This window comes from Botryllus schlosseri, chromosome 10 (genome assembly GCF_051294905.1).
Source record: "Botryllus schlosseri isolate E-star chromosome 10, Bs_hap1, whole genome shotgun sequence".
In the NCBI taxonomy this organism is placed as follows: domain Eukaryota; kingdom Metazoa; phylum Chordata; class Ascidiacea; order Stolidobranchia; family Styelidae; genus Botryllus; species Botryllus schlosseri.
This window is the reverse complement of record NC_137245.1, coordinates 25,974,325-25,992,642: the sequence shown is the minus strand read 5'-3', so window position 1 is coordinate 25,992,642 and position 18,318 is coordinate 25,974,325. Positions and strand designations below refer to the sequence as shown.

At 42.0% G+C, this 18,318-nt stretch overlaps 1 protein-coding gene and 1 long non-coding RNA gene across 2 annotated transcripts in view; one reads left to right on the top strand and one right to left on the bottom strand.

Moving 5' to 3' along the window:
* Positions 1-18,318, bottom strand: part of LOC145447775 (uncharacterized) — a 244,252-nt gene that overhangs the window by 149,400 nt on the left and 76,534 nt on the right. The window lies entirely within an intron of this gene.
* The window catches only part of LOC145447766 (chymotrypsinogen B-like), a 36,649-nt gene that overhangs the window by 1,356 nt on the left and 16,975 nt on the right, over positions 1-18,318 (top strand). The window contains exons 4-9 of the mRNA XM_080326028.1: positions 20-160; positions 228-365; positions 683-697; positions 3,215-3,352; positions 3,410-3,561; positions 6,864-6,964. Coding sequence (XP_080182154.1) covers positions 25-160; positions 228-365; positions 683-697; positions 3,215-3,352; positions 3,410-3,561; positions 6,864-6,964 — 680 coding nt within the window. The 5' untranslated portion in view covers positions 20-24. The remainder of the gene's footprint in view (positions 1-19; positions 161-227; positions 366-682; positions 698-3,214; positions 3,353-3,409; positions 3,562-6,863; positions 6,965-18,318) is intronic.

Genomic DNA, 18,318 nt, shown 5'->3' with positions numbered 1-18,318 from the left:
TCAACATCATTCATTTCAGCTCCGATGTCATACGATGGAAATTGTGCTGCGAGCAGAACTGAATGTCCATATGCAGACCCTACGAAGAAAGGAACACAAGTGCAATGTTGGCTCAGTGGATGCCATTGGTGCGCCACGGGGTCCCCATCCTGCGTGCAAGGTTTGTAACAAAGCTGTTCATCAGACTCAATCAGGTAATGACATTATAGTTACTGCATTTAACTCAGGTACCGTTTGTGACTCCCAGAGGACCGGACCAGAGTACGACTGTAGGAGCTCGCCGACAGAGACTTTAACACCGTACGAATGTTTGCACCGCGGATGTTCATGGTGTGCCAGTAATGCAGATTTCAAATGTGTTCGTGGTAAGAAAGTCTACCTGTCATGACTTTCATCTGGAAAACGCCACGATCTATCTTTAATGGCGATACTTCAATCTACTACATAACCCGTTTCATGAAATATCAGTATGAAGGCTGAGATCCTGGACACGTTTATATATATGTAATACAACGACCATAGGTTAAATTGTGCATCTTCGTCCACAGCTGTGCTATTTTATTCCTTAACAGCTTAATCTAAGTGACTAATTCTCCCGATCCGACTGCTTGATTTGCGTATTTGAAATGAATGCACTAGAATTTACTGACCCGAATATAAATTCGAGTATTCTTTTTTGCAGACTTGCCGGACACACGTGAGTATTAAAGTAATAATCTCGCTCATGTCACAATTAGGACTTTTCAAATCATTTTATAAGTTTGTTCACTTCCACGGAAAAAAGTTCGAAAGAGATTGATTTCGGTAAAACTATAGTTCAAGATAATATAAGTCAGGCCAATTTAATAGCTGAGATTCTTACAGGCTGCGAAATACAAAATGTAAAGAATAGTGATGACAATCCCATATAGTGAATGGATTCCGTCACTGGTATTTTAAGTTGTTTTAGTAAGGTGGTAATTGATTCCATCTGAAGAAAGGCAGCAATCACTAGGAATTTGAGTTAACTGGAGATAGTGGCGAGATAGCTTACGAATCCACGGCTGCGACACCAATGGGTTGCGGGTTCGAGTACGGCCGAGGTCGACTCCAGAATTTCTACCTAAGTGTTGGAGGTGTATCTAGGCTCCTCCTAGCCCTCTCATCCGTATAAGCGGTGTAAAATAAAATCATAGAAGTGGGCCGTGCTACAAGTGGGCAGCTACGGAAGAAAAATGAAGAGAACTGACCTGGTGTAAATGACCATAGTAGTCGACAAACACCATGAATACCTCAAACAAAAATAACTGAAGATATTTCTAACATATCGTTTTATGGCTATCTAAGATCATACTTGTTTGTTGTCGTGGTGTATCGACTACAATGGTCAATAGTCGTTTACAACGCGCCCATACGTTTGCTGCTGACCGACTATTCATAACTCAGCCGCTGATTAACACTTTAGCTGCCAAGGCCTATCATGGAAATTACCAGTAAACGCCAGCAAACAATGAATTTTCGACTAGTTGGATATTTGGCTGGGATCGGGCGTGCTGATAAGTGTAAACCTTGTGCATCTTATGATTTTTTTTCGATATCAAGGATTTATAAAAATATTGCAATTTTTTTGCTGCTCATTTCATGAAAAGCCACCTAGTGGTCAAACCAAAAAAAGGTTGACCTATTGTATACAGATGTGATTTTAAAAAATACTTCCGGCAACGAAAATGGTTGTTGATGACAACAAGCCTGTTGAGTATACTCGAATACAGCCGTAATCCGGGGATAGAACCAATTTCGGACTTTACTGTACGCATTTGATAAATATCCTAGACATAGGGTCGCTGGCACTTTATGGGATTGAGTAAAATCCTAAATGTACGATTGTCGGCAGTCAAAGTGCTAAACGCGGCTATTTGGAAGTGGCGTTGGCGTACGCAGCTAAGATATGTTTGTTAGTGAAGTTCTCTTGGCTATATGTGACGACTTGCTTTGATATATCACATTTAAAGCATAGTAGGCTACATTTAGTATGGTGTAGGCATATAGTCAGAACCGGAACAGCATTTTGTCAGCCCCCCAAACGTTTGTCTTGCCCCTGATAGGGTGATAAACCGATAAACTCCAGTCTATAAGCTTTTGCCGCCACTTATCAGCTGCAATGGGTGTGCTGTTTAGTGAGTCAGCTGATATCGTCTAAACACGTGAAGCGCGAAAACATTCTATAATTTCTGATTGAATCGGTCGATATGACCGGGAATTGCATATATATTGCTATAAATTTTATATCCTTTCTCTGTTCACGTAATCAGATTTACCGGTAATAGAGATTAGTGAGGTGTGTTGGAAAAGGTAGGACCCCTAAATAATAATTAAACATCTTCGGGCGAACCCGTTGGTATATTGACTTCGTTACATGATGCTATTTCGTGACCTCCTATCTGTTATGAGAGAGAGAGAGAGAGAGAGATATGATATTCTTTTTCGCCTGCACCATCGAGATGCTTTGACGACGGAGTTGCGATACGGCCCCATGAGGTCATCTAGTCTGCGCCCCCGTTTTTTTTCTCCTCCATGCTATCCGTGATTGCTGAGCGCCTAGCAGGATAGCTGCGGATACCAATTTTCGAGTCTTTGGTATGACCCGGCCGGGGATCGAGCCCACGACCTACCGCTCGAGAAGCCGGACGCATAACCATTACACTCTCGCTCGGCAAAAGATATTGAAATTTATTAAACTAAAAGACGCACACGATTTCAAAATGGTATTTCGTTACTGGCTAATAATTTTTCCCTGCGGGATGGCATTTGTCTTGTGGCGTTCAGATCGCCAGGACAGCAACATTCGGCGTCAGCCATGGACATTGGACAATTAAACATTGTATATACATCAAAGTGTTCGGTCAGCACAAGGGCAGTCCTTTTCGGCCAAGGTCTTCTTGATGCTTATCGTGCTGGCACACTTCTCGCAGTCACATAGGCTATAACTTCATATGTCTTGGTGTGTCGTGACGCGGTAATACGTATTTTTCGTTGGGGGAAGGGTACCAAATAAACAAAACATTTGGCAACAATAAAAGTTGCATAAATTTCCAATGAAGTAGGCTACTTCATGATTTATCTTAATTCACGAAATAATTTTGGGCCCCCTTCGAGCTCACCCGCCCAATTGGGGGGTTTGGGGTGCGGCAGTTACGGTCCTTAACATAGTATATTTGCTCCTTTATGTCCACAGCCCAGACATGCCTCGGAAATGAGACACTGAACTGCTTCCCTTTTCCAACGATCAACGGTGTATCCGAGCAACAGTGCAACGATCAATACCGATGCTCTTACTGTAACGATTCAACAGCGGAAAACCAATGCATGAGAAGTAAGTACCTCAAGAAATGCCGAATTTCGAATAGTTTCGTGACTGCTCATCTCGCAGAGGAATGCCCACCGGACTGGGAATTACGTTACGACGGACAAAGTTGTTGTCAAAGTCCAGACGACGCAGTCTCAACGTCGGATTCTGCTCGGTCAATGGCTGCTAGAATTATTGGCGGAACCGACGCTGCTGTAGGACAATGGCCTTGGCAGGTATGCGCAGTGTGAGACTGCGCCGTGGTATATGTTATGATTAGAGTCCAACCGATATTGGATTTTTGAGCCGATACCAATAAAGCCGATACCTTCACTGATAACACCGATATACTTTAGCAGACATCCGAAAACGGACTTCGATGTAAGTCCTTTACCCCGCTCTGCTTTTGATTCACCCCGCCCATGGAAATCGGCTCATAGATAGCAATAAGAACTATCTTTCGTTTGCAATATGGTCGCTGCCACCTGACTGTTCATTTGTTCAAAATTGGAATAGTAGACTCTCCTTTTTGTAATTATTGCCGCTGCCTCGAAACTGTGGATCATTTTTAATTAGTTGTCCAAAATATGAATTTCATCGTACATTTCTTATTGATGAGATGTGCTGAATTGAAAGTGATTGTTTTGTATTGCTGATTTGCTCACTGACTCTCGTACAACTCTATAGTTGTTGATTTGGATTGTCGTGTATCCGCCATTTGCAACCGGAGTGGCGTATTCTATTCAGATATTTGGGGTTTGATTTCATATGACCTCCTTTCTTGGTATATAATGTGAAGCACCAAATATCATTGTTAAATAAACAATAACAACAAGTCTTTAGTTGAACAGCTTTACGGCCATTTCTATGGTTGGCCATGAAATAAACCAGAAGGGCTGCATCTGGACACTTGTAAGCTAAATATATCCAGGGATTCAAGGATTCTAGTCATGACTCGACTTGACTCGAGTTATCTTCTTTAAATACGGAAATAGACTCGACTCGACTTGACTTGTACTAGAGTCCAATTATGATAAGCCTAATTTATGTCACTCCCCTAATTGGTTACGCTAGAGAAGAGGTTCCCAAATTAGGAGTCGCGATCTCAATGGGGTCGTTTGCCTATTTCCTGGGGTCGCGGTGAGGAAAATTAGAGGTAAGGAAAATTATTACAAGAATGCCAAATAAGTGGATTCTACCGACCGCTCATTACTGTATATCTTAGTTCGTTTTCTCAAAATAGGAGAAAACACGACCTCTGAGGAATGAGAACCAATATCAGTATCAGCACAGTTGAAGTGTCATGTTAAAGCGCCACCTACGAAGATTAAGGTGTGTCGGGGCTCGGGGACATAATACAAATCAATAATACGGTCATTTACCTACCAGGAACACTACAAGTGACCGGTAGTGTTGTGTATTAACAGTATGATGCATACACACACGCTCGGCGAGGCCGAATAACTTACAGATCGTTACCTGTATTTTGCGTGACGCAGTATTTCACATAGCAGTACTTGAATATACTTTGATTGTATATGGATAGAATTATATTTAAAAGACCAGAGGTGGTCAGTAACGAAGTACTTCCACTTTACCGAAGTACTCAAGTAGTTTTGCTATACTTCTGGTACTTACTCCATTATGTCTGATTTTCGAAACTTATACTTCTACTTCGTAATATTTTGTGATCTACTTACTTACTTTTCGCTATTTTCAGTTTGTCAAGTAGAAGTAGTTTAATCCTCCAATCAGAAAGATAGCCTGAGCAATTTCAGGGTTGATTTCGCGGAGTATAAATATTTAATTTTCAAAAAAAGTTGACTAAAGTCCAGAATTTTCGTCGCGCTATGCGCTCAGTAGATATGGAGTAACCAATATGATTTCCTGGAAGTATCGGTGAATATAATTCAGGTAGAGGGTTGGCGTGGTTCCGTTCACACCGCATTGTCGCCCTTCGCCCACGTGGAATATTTCATCACAGTATACATGGCTCATCATAACGTTTGAAACTGATGTTTCGTAATCTAGCAGTCCATGGCGCTTCCTAATCTGGAAAAGTGGACTCTGACTTTTTTTACTTTCCGGGCTATTTTAGCATACCACCTTAAAAACTTTCTGGAATAAAGATATGAAATACATTTTCCGCCGTTAGAAGTAGTATTTTTATTTCACTTTCAATTCCCAGTATCATATACTTTGAGTTTTACTTAATATCAGTTCTTTTGTCTGGATAACATAAATGTTGAAGTATAGAAGCAAGTGTAGTAATGCCTTCAATTTTCGGAAATAAAGCTACACAATGTGGCATTTTTACGATCCACCATATTTGTATTAACGTTTACTAATCGCGCAAAGGGTCTACACCGTATCCTATACAACTTCTTATTGCTCTTCGACTAAACTACGGGCCTTATAATATGGGGGAGTGCGCCATACCATGATACTTTTCTAAAACGTGCGGTTGGATTAAACAGAGGATTAGTATCGCATTTCCATATCAATACTATCATTTTCATTCCATGATGCGGACGAATGCTTATGCTGTCGAAAATGGAATACCTCCTGGCATGCATCAATATGAATCAAGCTCGGCACCTTTCGCATAGCTCAATTTGCAGCTTTTGACAATCCATGCGAACGAATTACGATCGTTTTCACTACTACTTACTTACTTACTTGAGTAGATTTAAAGTCAGTCAATTCTACTTCAAGTAGTTTTAGGTGCTTATAGAAGAAGTACTACTCGTACTCGAGTAGATATTTTTCGTCGCTACTTCTACTTCTACTTGGGTTGCTTTCTTGACTACTTTGACCGCCTCTGCAAAAGACCTATATATGATGATATAGTCTCAATTGTGTTTCTTAATCTGAGGACGGAGGCTGGCGATGTCATATATTTTCCATCACTGCGTACATAGTCGGCAGCTTAGCACACGCCAAATTGAGAGGTGGGGTCGCGCAACATTTTCGAATCTGAATTCGGGGTCGCGATCATAAAAAGTTTGGGAACCCTGCGCTAGAGATTACAGCAGTACTTATCAATGCCTCACTATAAACAAAAACTATATCTAGATCGGTGTCACTCAATTGATATATACACCCTGAAATATTAGTTGGCACACCAAGTTCGAGGTGGCGAGATAGCGTAGTGATATAATCCACAGCTACAACACCAATGGGTTGTGAGTTCGAGTCGGACTCCATAATTCCTACCTAAGTGTTGGAGGTTTATCTAGGCTCCACCTCGCCATCTCATCCGCGTAAGCATGGTCAAACAAAAAGCCGAGAAGTGGGTTGTGTTACAAGTCGCCAGATACGAAATCAAAAATAAGCAATATCGATCTGGTGTTAATGACCTTAGTACAGTCGATTAACACCATGAATACCACAAACAACAATACCAACCCGGTTCGAGTTCAACTTATACTAATGCTAGTCTTCTGGTGGGTGTTGTTTACAGCCAAATCGCAGTGAAATCTTTAGAATCTTTCATAAAAATGAACCAAGTGATATTGGAGCAAAAATATTTTCTTAGGTTCTGTATTTGTATTACAACTCCGCCGGTCAAGCAGCTACATGCGGGGGAGCCATCATCGCACCGAAGATAGTCATGACTGCGGCACATTGCAAGTTAACGTAAGGCAGACGTTGATTCGATATCATTTACATTTTTGGAGCTTAAATGCCCATCTCATATAAAAAGCGATTATGCGGGTGTCATTCACCTAATTAAAATTATCTTAAACCTCGAATGCTAAATATTTGGAAGTGGTGTTATTCGATCCTTCGGTCCAATAGAAGTTACAACATGCCGTCCTCTGCTGGGGGCTGCCAGTGTTGGCGCACTTAAGCCACAGTAAAAACTAGAACAGTGGTTTCCAAACGGTGGGGAATTCCCCACTGCATGGTGGGAAATTCAATGGTTTCTGGTGGGGAATAGACGCATTTGTTCAAAATTATGTAGAGGACAGTCTACATATTCACGGAGACACATGCGCAATTACCGTTACCAGTTAACTGCTCTGGAATATATGTATCGAAAATAATATTGCGTGTTGTTCACAAAACCTCATTTTAACTTTGGATGGCCAATCATGGCGTCACAAACGCATCCACAACCAGCAAATAGCTGCTCTGTGATGACAAAAGTGCTGGCTAGTGGGGAACAGGACCGTAACTGCCGCACCCCAAACCCCCCGCGATTTAATATTGCCGAATATCTGATAATTGGGCACCTTTCCCCCACGAAAATACGTAGAATTTATAGAAATGGCGACTTCGCCGTCGGCCATTACTGCCCCACGACGCACCAATGAAGTTATAGGCCATGTAACATGCAACTCCGAGAAGTGTGCCAGAACGTTCAGCAGCGAGAAGACCTTGGCCGAGAAGGAATGCCCTTGTGGTGACCCAAAACTTCGATGTATATAGAATATACATATATGTTTAATTGGTTAAATGGCTGGCGACGAATGTTCCTGTCCTGGCGATCTGAACCCCACAGGACAAATGCCATCCCGCAGGGAAAAATTATTTACCAGTAAAGCAATACCAATTTGAAATCGAGTGTGCCTTTTAGTTTTGGCGATTTCCATATCTTTTGACATAGCAGATATAGGAGGTCATGAAATAGCACAATGTATACGCAGTCAATATACCAACGGGTCCGCCGAAGATGTTCAATTCCTATTTAGGGGTCCTACCTTTTCCAACACACCTTGCTCTACCGGCAAATCTGATTACGCGAGCAGAGCGGGGATAAAAAATTGATAGCAAAATATATCAAATTCCCGATCATATTGGCTGATTCAAACACGAATTATATAAATTTTTCGCGCTTCGCGCGTTTAGCCGAAATAGGGTAACGCATTAAACAGTAGACCCAATGTAGCTGATAAGTTGCAGGGAAAAAGCGTACAGGATCAGCGGGGCTGAGGTGGTTCTGTGGGCCCAAGACCAACGTTTTTTTTGGCGGGGCTGACAAAGTGCTGTTACGGTCCTGGTGGAGAATGAAAGCTCGGAATAAATCTGAAGTGGGGAATGAAGACAAAAAGGTTGGGAACCACTGAACTAGAACATCAAGTCTTTCGTATCATAGACAGGGACCCAAAGGTTGTGCGTCCAACAAATCACTGCTCAAAAGATTCGGTGTCCTAAAAATAAAAAGTAGGCGTAAACTAGAAATTGTCAAGCTTATGTATCAGTTCCATTGCGGTCACTATACCCCGAAAATTGCAATGACTTCTTTACCCCGGAATAAAATTACAACACCGCGCGTTTGTTTGATTTATCGACATAACAACAGTGGCGCTTTGAGCCTAGTAAGGCCATGTGCGCCACGGCAGTAACATTTGTAATATTTCACTGTTATTGATTTTTCGACATCTTCCGGGCGACGCTTTCACCATCGGCCTACCTCGTTTTTGATGCGCTCGTATATATTCGTATGTACTGCCGACTCTTTGGCGGGGCGCACCTTCTTTCTGGGCTTTTACATACACTGCAATCTCAGTGAGGTTACCAATGAGGTGCCCAGATGAACCTGCGACATGTAGAAGTTAGGCAGAACTGGGATTCGAACCCCGCCTCTATTGGTTTCGTGACGATGGCAGCTTAACCAACTGCGCCACTCGCTTCCCCCTGACACCACGCGTCCTCGCCGTACAACTATTATATGGTAGACTGGAAAGATCATCGCTCAGTCAAACATGCCAGACCTGAATTCTGGAACAGTATCTCGCCGGCTATCCGACATTCGCCGAGCATGTCTACATTCTAGTCAAAATACTAGTAATCTCTACTGAACAAATACTAGACAGCCCTCAAGTTTACCGGACTACAACCTGGCATCTAATCTCGCGTTTCGTCACATGTGACCTCATTTTGTCGCTTATCCTTTTATACTATCTTCCTTTACTTTTCATTCTGTGTGCATGCCTCCTCTATATATCACCTTGAGCGCGGGTGGGTGTCTGATTTCAAAGACTACTCCACGTCGTTTCGACACCTTCCTATCTTTTCATTGTATCGCAGTCCTGTGGTGTATTGAAATGGTGAAATTCTTAATAAAATTGATACTCATACTGAAGACGTTGATATTGTGGAATGTAAAAGGATGTATGTCAACACTCTATAACTCACCAGAACAGTGGTTCTCAACCTGGCGGTACATGAAAGATTCTAAGCACCTCCGCTCGTACCAACTCACGGCCTAAGTGAGAAGCTGGCGGCTGTGCGCGCAGTAATATCAGTTATGCAATTATGAGCTCGTTAACCTCTGTCTATCAAGACTAAAGCAACGTATATAGTCTTTTGGAACGATTTCCATATATATATTAGGATTACCATACGTCCAATTTTAAGAGGATTTGTCCCCTTTTTTGACTTTGTTGAAAGTGTCCTCGGAGGACGCCCAAATCTCCTCTATTTTTGAAAATTGTTGTTAAATGTATGTGGAAATTGGACTGAGATGTAGGAAAACAGCACTGTAGTAACGGTCCAGCGGGTCTTTCGGGAGTTGAGTCAGAAAGTTGACCTTTTTTTTTGGTCAACCAGCAACGAACTCATAAGAAATTCATCATTTTTTTGGATTTTTCTCCCGTATTGCAAGTCTGAAAACTTTGAAAAAATGTCCTCTTTTCAGATTTCCAAAATATGGTAACCCAAATATATACCCAATCGAACTCGTCAAGTAGTGCTACGTGAAATCATGCATCACGCAAAATACACATATAAAGATAAGTTATTCGGCCGCGCCAAGCATCAGAGGTGGTCAAAGTAGTCAAGAAAGCTACTCAAGTAGAAGTAGAAGTAGCGAAGCTAAAATCTACTGAAGTACGAGTAGAAGCAGTCCTTTCAAAAGCATCTTAAAACTACTTCAAGTATAAGTAGAGACGCTAAACTCTAGTCTAGTAAGCAGTCGTTCTCGTAAATACTTTCTCATGGGCTGTCAAAAACCGGAAACTGAGCCCTTCGGACGGTAATGTGCTGCTCAGTACAAAGTTTCCACGCATATGAATTAGCCCGCATCGTGGGATGCAAATGATAGAAATACTTTGGAGAAGCGGCTCTTAACTTTTATAAACCCCCGAGCCCCATTTCAGACGATGTCGCGGAATTGTACCCCTTGCCGCATCATAAGGCCCGTAATTGAGCCAAAAAGCAATACGGAGTTGTATGAGAAACGGCATTACCGATTTGGGCGATGATTGTTACGTGAAACAACAATATGGTAGTTCGTAAAATGCCATTTACATTCAATTTTACTTCGTAATCAACGTGCATGTGCCCCGGACAAATGAACTCAGATTAATTAGAAGACCAATATGTAACGATACCGTGCATAAAGAGAAATACAACTTCAATATTCAAAAACGAGGAATATGTTTCACGTATTTTCTCCATACAGTTTCAACGTTGGCTGACGCTCAACGGTCAAACGCTAAAAAGTCAAGTAGGGCCTACCACTTTTCCCCTCTTTCAACACTCGCTGTGCAGCTAGAATGCCAGATTACGATTAGATAGTTCCAAATATTTTTTCTGAGCCATATTGACTGTGATGAAACATGTCATATAGGCGACAATGCGGTATGAAAGGACCCAGCTACCTAAATGATACTGACCAGCACTTCCGTGAAAACATACTTGTCACTCAATATGTATTTCGCGCGAAGTCTGACCTTTCTTTAACTTATGTGATAGTTAAATTACTGTTAGTACTCCGCGGAATAAGTCCCTAAATTTCTCCATATCATTCTTTCTCTCTTTCTCTCTCATTGGAAGAATATAATACTTCTACTGCGCCAGTTACGGTCCCGGGTATGATATGATACGACTTGAATTTTTTTATTTTCTCGCTAATTCGTAATTCAATTTCCGAGGTTTTTTGAGAAATCAGTAATTCTAATTCTATTCTAATTGAAAAATACTGTAATGTTTAGCTAGAATTCAAATCTAATTTGGTAAAGCTTAAAATGTTCTCTGATCCCATAATATGCATTATTACTTGCCTAATAAGCAGTAAGCCCAACTGCGACACAGGGATTCAGTTTCGGTTCAATCAGGTGTACGAGTGTCGTAGGTTTACCTGGGCTGCCTCGCGCCTGCTTCTCTTTAAATGTTTTTCACAGATTACCAGCCTTTCCTTGACTTGTAAGGGTAGAACTAGGTCCACAGAATGCATTAGGGCCCTACGAATTTTCCCACATTCTCCTTCAACTTATTACATACATATTTTCGTCTGGGTATCTATATACATTGGATATGTCAGATTATTATGATATCGATTGACTAGCCTGCTTAAAGTGTAGGGCTTCAAAGACACATTGCGCTGTTGATGGTGTTTGTCGGCACTTTCTATAGTAGCATTGGTTAAGTGTGAGCACACAAGTGAAGGAAAGGCTGGTAATGTGAGCTCGCTTCTGCCGAAGCACCTTTATAAGGCCTCAACAGCGCAGCATTTATCTGCGACGTGATTGCACTTCGAAACACGAGCTCATTGCCCATGCCCAATGCCCATTGCTGCTTGAAAGAGTCAAACAACAGTGAGATCGGGAACACTATCATCGTCGCTGTAATGTCCGGGTTTCATATCAGTATCACAACAACACCTACGGCCGCGGTGTTGACAGTGGTATTCATGGCGTTTGTCGACTACAATGGACATTTACACCAGGCCGATATTCCTTATTTTTGACTCCGTAACTGCCGACTTGTCGCATGGCCCACTTCTAGGCTTTTTAAGGCACCGCTAACGCGAATGAGACGGCGAGGAGTGTAGATAAATCCCGACACTTAGGTCGGAATTCTGGAGTCGACCTCGGTCGGACTCGAACCCGCAACCCATTGGTGTTGCAGCTGTGGATTACACCACTACGCTAGGGTTACCATATTTTTAAGACACAAATTCCGGACGCTCTTTAGCGCCCACTAGTGGTTTTTAAAATTAGGTATGAGCCAATTGTCGATCAATATGATGTCACACCAGCAAAGCCTTGTCTATCGACTAGAGGTGGTCACGATCCGGTTCAGGAGTAGGCTATGTTGTTGTGTGTTGTTAGTTGTAACCAGGGCCTAAGCCACATTTTTTCAGCCCCCTACCGCACAAATAAACAGTAAACACTGATTTTGGGTCCACCATAGGGTAATCGATGCAACTTTTAATGGCTTACTATATGTATCTGGTCGTTAAATGATTCGAATGAATTATGTCAATAATATTGGTTCTTCCATAAATTACTATATTATTTTGATCCTCTCTCCGCCCACATGACCAGAGTTAGCGGTAGAGCTGGTGGACGATGATGACTTCGAAAATGCAAGGAGGGTAATCGTCCATCGTTAAGTAGTAGTATATAAATGGGCGGAATCCCCTCATTCGCGATTTATAATAAACAAACAAAGATTATCAGTATAATAAACAAATAAAGAATTACCCGATTCTCATTTTTGCAGCAATACTTTTATGACCCTGTGTGCGGCAATCAAAAAGGGGGAATAATTAACGCTAGAGAGAAAAAGAACAAAGAATCTCGATTGACCTTTGTACTCTGGCCAGACATGAAACTTATTGATTAGTAATTCTACTTGTACTTTTCCACTCGCCTCCTGATTTAATCTGTCTCGCTCGACCTCTGGACAAGGACACGAAACTAGAGCTGACTTCGGTCGTACGCGACGGGGCTTGGTAATAGTTGCCTGCCGACAAATCGCCCTGACCTATCGTTTTGTGGTCCAATTTCGTGACGGGGCTTTAGGAATAATTGCCCGTCAAACCACCCTGGTTGACTTGTCGTTTCGCGGTTGACTCGATTTCATGTACGGGGGGGGGGCATAGGAATAATTATCGGTCGTGACGTGAATAAAGTTTTCTCCTGATCGGTGAGATCCTGGTGCGTGTTTTAGGTGTCTATACGTTCGGCTGTGCATTGTGACGCTTGTAGTCTGTTCCATACTGTCGTACTTGCTCTTGCTTTGTTGTCGACTTAAATAGTAAGGAGAAATGATCTGTTCTGGTTATAAATATGTGTATCATTTTGAGTCATATCGAGAACCAGAAAGAATGTCGTGTATTAGAAATAGGTATTAGGCGCCCCCGACATAGATTAACTTAAATAAAGTAACATTTAAAATATAATAAGTAATTAGAGAAATAGCTGATTCTCAATTTTGCTCGCATCAACGTGTTAACCCCCGGTATTACGTACCTAGTATTCGGTGCAAGCGGCAAATGTCGCTGTTCCATACCTATACCGCGTTCTAGCGTCTTAGGACAGACAGTCCGATCCGAACAATGTATTTATGATGGGTTCTTTTTACTGCTTCACGTCCGGTCAAGCGTAATCATACCAGTGCCTATAAATGATATGTAATTTACCGCGGGATATTAATTTTGTATGCTGTATATGATATACAACTTGAATCGATCAGTTGTCGAACTGATGCTTTACCCGTCTGTACGATCGATCACGAGCTCACCACGCACTTGTCGTTCGAGAGCGACTCATTTCGCTATAGACAATCAGTTGTGTTCGCGTGTACCGTAACATATCCTCAACACTTGTTATGCCAACGCCTCCACGCGTGTTTACAATATCATACTAAGGAACTATTGCTTCGGCAGCCACGCACTGTCGCTCGAAGTCAACAAATTTCGCTGCAGACAGTCAGTTGTATTCGCGTATGTGTCGTAAATATATCCTCAACACATGTTATGCCAATACCTCCAAGCATATTTGCGGCATCATAATACGGGTATATTGATTCGGGGGATTGTTACCGTCAGAGAATTGCTGTGTCACCCCTTTTAGCCTCGCATTTCTCGTTCGAACTCGGTAACTGCGAGTGCGATGTCAGATTCAATTGTACAGTGACGAATCGGGGTAGCTCGCTTCATCGGGGATCAGTGGACTGTCTTATTTGGCTGAAACGCGCTCGGTGGTGCAATAATGGGGATGAATTGTGACAGATCATATGTGATGCGATCTATAGCCTCCTTTCGGTGAGGATGAGTGGGAGATTTCGAAATCGGAATCCACTGCGACTATAGGATTGCAAAATCAAAGTCCAAAAAATCCGACTGACACGTAAATTCCTGGTTTCTCCATATATTAGGCTGGGTAAAATGTAGCATAAATCCGACTCTCACTTGGACGCATCCAGTCCGGGTTTAACCAAAACTGATGAAATCTGCGCCGGAAACGAATCGTGACCACCCCGTCCAGACAAAACAGTTCCGTTGTAGGGGAGTGTCGGTGTACATTAATTTGCATACAGCGAAGCTTTGTATCGACTCATTGTCGGACTTCTGTTTGTCTGTACAGGTGTTATTAGTGTAGTTAGATTTGGTACCACAAGGAGCATATTGGCAAAATCACACAACGATAACAACTTTACCCGCCAACAACTCACATGGGATACATCAGAGGTCTCAAACACGCGCCCCGCGTTTTAGCCACGAGGACGCCATTATTTTCGAAACACTAACAAGGTGGTTATTTTGTGTATCTGACGATGAAATTGCACTAAAATCACATCGAACATAGTAGGATCCTAAATAAAATAAGAAACTTTCATTCCGCGACCTCAATAGTTACGTTTCACCTAGCTATATTACGGTTATTTTTGTAAGAAACAAGTCAAAAAGTAATATATTATCGTAAAACTCACCAAGTCTCCTTTCAGCTTCAGAAATTAAGGTGACAGCTCAGTCTGACCATTAGGCATTCGTTAGGCTATTGTGACTCATTCAACACTCACTTTGTTTGGTAACAGCGATGGTGGGCGTCTTACCTTACATGGGGTGTTTTACCCCACTCTACCCTAATATAGAGCCTATCAAGTACAAGAAAAATTCTATCCAAATAGTTATAAATCCGATGATTCTTTTCGTGCCAGGTCTAAATTGATACAAGAGTAAATCAAATTTTGACGATGTGTGTTTACTTTCAGCCTGCGAGATCGGCTCGCTTTCAATAGGACAATAAACTCCTGCCAAATAAGGCCTACTTGGAAAGACTCGGAATACTCCTATAAATGCTGCCCGCCTGTTTGACAAAACTCGCGTTTTCTGGTTGACAGCAATGCGATCCATTTGATGTCCCCATCGACCCTCCTATTTTGATGGGATTACCATACGGCCTCATTCAAGGGAGCATATGTCCTCCTTTTCCCAGATATGTCAGCCCATTCGGCCAAATGTACTCTCTTTCTGTCAATTTGTCCTCCTTGTTAGCTTAACATATCCAAAAAAACACCACTAGTAACGCAAAATGTGGGCCTAGATTACAAAAGTCGGGTACGTGGCCAAATCGGAAAAATGACGCTATGATGGTATTGTGCAGGCTATTACGTGGATACGGGGCCTGTGTAAACAGGTTTATGTGAATAGTAAAAGCGCGCCAAACTATCGTTACATGAAAAAGATCGAGCACACTCGACCATGTCGGGGTATACTTACCCTAGTACAGCCAAATGCTCCCATGTCGTAGCGGGAATAACCGGGGAGCATGGTAAATAATTCTCACAAGAAGTACTTTATAACGGTGTGAAATCTACGTCGTTCGTTACGCGACGAGAATGAAGCAAGGCGCCACTGCAATCACTCTCTACACAACGTGCTAAGCACTGTAGGGGATACGCAACTACCGATTCTGGTCCGAGGAGCGAGATATATGTAACGATTTACGACACATGCTAAATTTCCTTTCAAATGAAGTACAAAATGTGGCTTTTGAAGTACTCAAGTAGAAGTAGTTTTAAATAATAGTTGGTATCGTAAAATTACTTTCTAGTTTCATTATAAAGAGTAGGTTCCCATAGAACTGTCGAACCCAAGCACTTCAATATCCTATACCCAGCCCACCGACTGCAGAAGCTGCCCATCCCCGATGTAACATGTAAATGGTGCAATAGCGACAGCTAACGGTTGTCAATCATCCATAAAAAAAAAACTAGCCAGTAATACAGCCCTCAAGGATAACCTAGGAATATCTATGCGAGTCGACTCGATTGGCCCATGCGGCAAGTTTAGACACGAAAGCATTTTTAGGTGTGATATAATCCCAGTATTTGTACTGTATTTTTCCAAGCACACATACCACAATCGAAAACGTAGTTCGCCCGTCTGACTCCCAACATTTGCCTCGAACAAAAGTGTCGGGTATATGTGACCATGGATCTACGACAAGTCTGTCCACCACTTTTGAGTAGATATTTGGAAAGACCGGCTCGTGATCACCTCCATACAAGGCATAATAGTTCTGCGTGCAGCGAAACTTTGCAGCGACCTATTTGCGGGGTGTGCATGTGTTGTTAGTGCAATCGTGTTTAGCACAACAAGAACGTAGTAATTTGAGGGTGAATAAAATCTTACCCCACAACGATACCAACTTTACCCCCTCAACGACTCCAACGGGATGTATTTATGTGGATTTCATATTATTATGAAAAGCTAATCGACCACAAGATACTGTTACGTGCCATCCCCTTCGGTAGAGTTGTTAGTATTGTAACATGATGATCGGGAGCTATGACCTTTTACCCCCAGGTCTAAAAGGGTAGGAGAATTAGTTAGTGATACACCCGTCGGACGGTGTGGTATTCGACAAAATCACTCTGTTTTTACTACGGAAACGATGATCACACTGACGGGCTCTCATCACTTGTCGTACGAATGCTTGTAATTTCGGTTTGATGTGCGCAAATCAGCTGTGATCATTCGAGTGTGACGCGATCGAGGTCAGTCCTATCAGGTGTTTGAGAAAACTCGTATATTCAGTAAAGTTGACGGCAATGCGATATATTTGATGTCCCATTGATCCTCATACTAATAGGGGGATTGTCATACGTCCTCCTTCTCCAGGAAAATATCCTCGCACAAATGTACTCCTTTTTGTGAATTTATCTTCCGTTTTAGCTTAAAATACCCAAAAAATACCATGAATAACGCGAAATAAGGACCTACGAGATACGGGCAGGGTCTATCTTACTGTTTTCGCATTATCGTGTTATTCAAATGTAGGATTTTGGTGTAGGTCTGATTGATAACTTTATAAAAGTGCGGTAAACTCAGTACAAAACTACTTTCTGCTTTTTAAAGTCAAACGTGTAAAGAATATGTAATTTCACCTGAAACGGTTGAGGAGTAAGTTAAAACGACTTGGGTATATAGCACAAGTACCGAGTACTCGAATTAGTAGCGTGACACCATTACTCAACCAAGTCCACAACACACAAACCGAGGAAATAATATACAGATATGGAAATAACCCACGATATTTTCCGCTGACACGTGTCAGTACAACTCGACATTCAAGTCCATCTGGCTGCGGCTTGCAATTTGAAAGAGTTTGAAAAACCAGGGTGGTAGCCTATACCTAAAAACGTGGTATTGTTTTGTACGTTACGATTCTTTCTAGCCAGTTCGTCAGCTGCTAAATTAGTGCGTGTTGCATATGATACTTTAGATAATTCGGCGAACGTTGCGAGTCTGCAGAATTCACAGCGGTGATAACTCGACGCAATGAATACGTGTTTCTATCCTAGCGGATCAAAGTGTCTCTCCATCCTCGTTATGCCAAAACACTTTTGTAAACACGGCGTATTAAAACAGACGTAGCCATCATAAAATCAACCAAAAACAATGTTCCATAGCGAATCTGATGTTATCGATGACAAAAGTTATGGCCACCTCGTCTATGTCTAGCTCTATGGTACAACATGTCGAATTTTGTTTGCCAATCCCCGTCGGTTCAGTACAAGGCACGTGATCTCAATAAAAACGAACGCGCAACCGAAACAGGTGAACTTTGTGTGATGTGTATTTTTGATAACACCGATATGGCAAACTTAAATCTCTCTGCTGACAATAAAGTTGCTTATAATTAATCAAGCAACCCGGGGAGCAACAACTCGTAAACACGAATCGAATGGTCACGCCAACATCCCCGGGTATTCGATAGAACCGCTAATACCGCGGTAACCCAACTTCT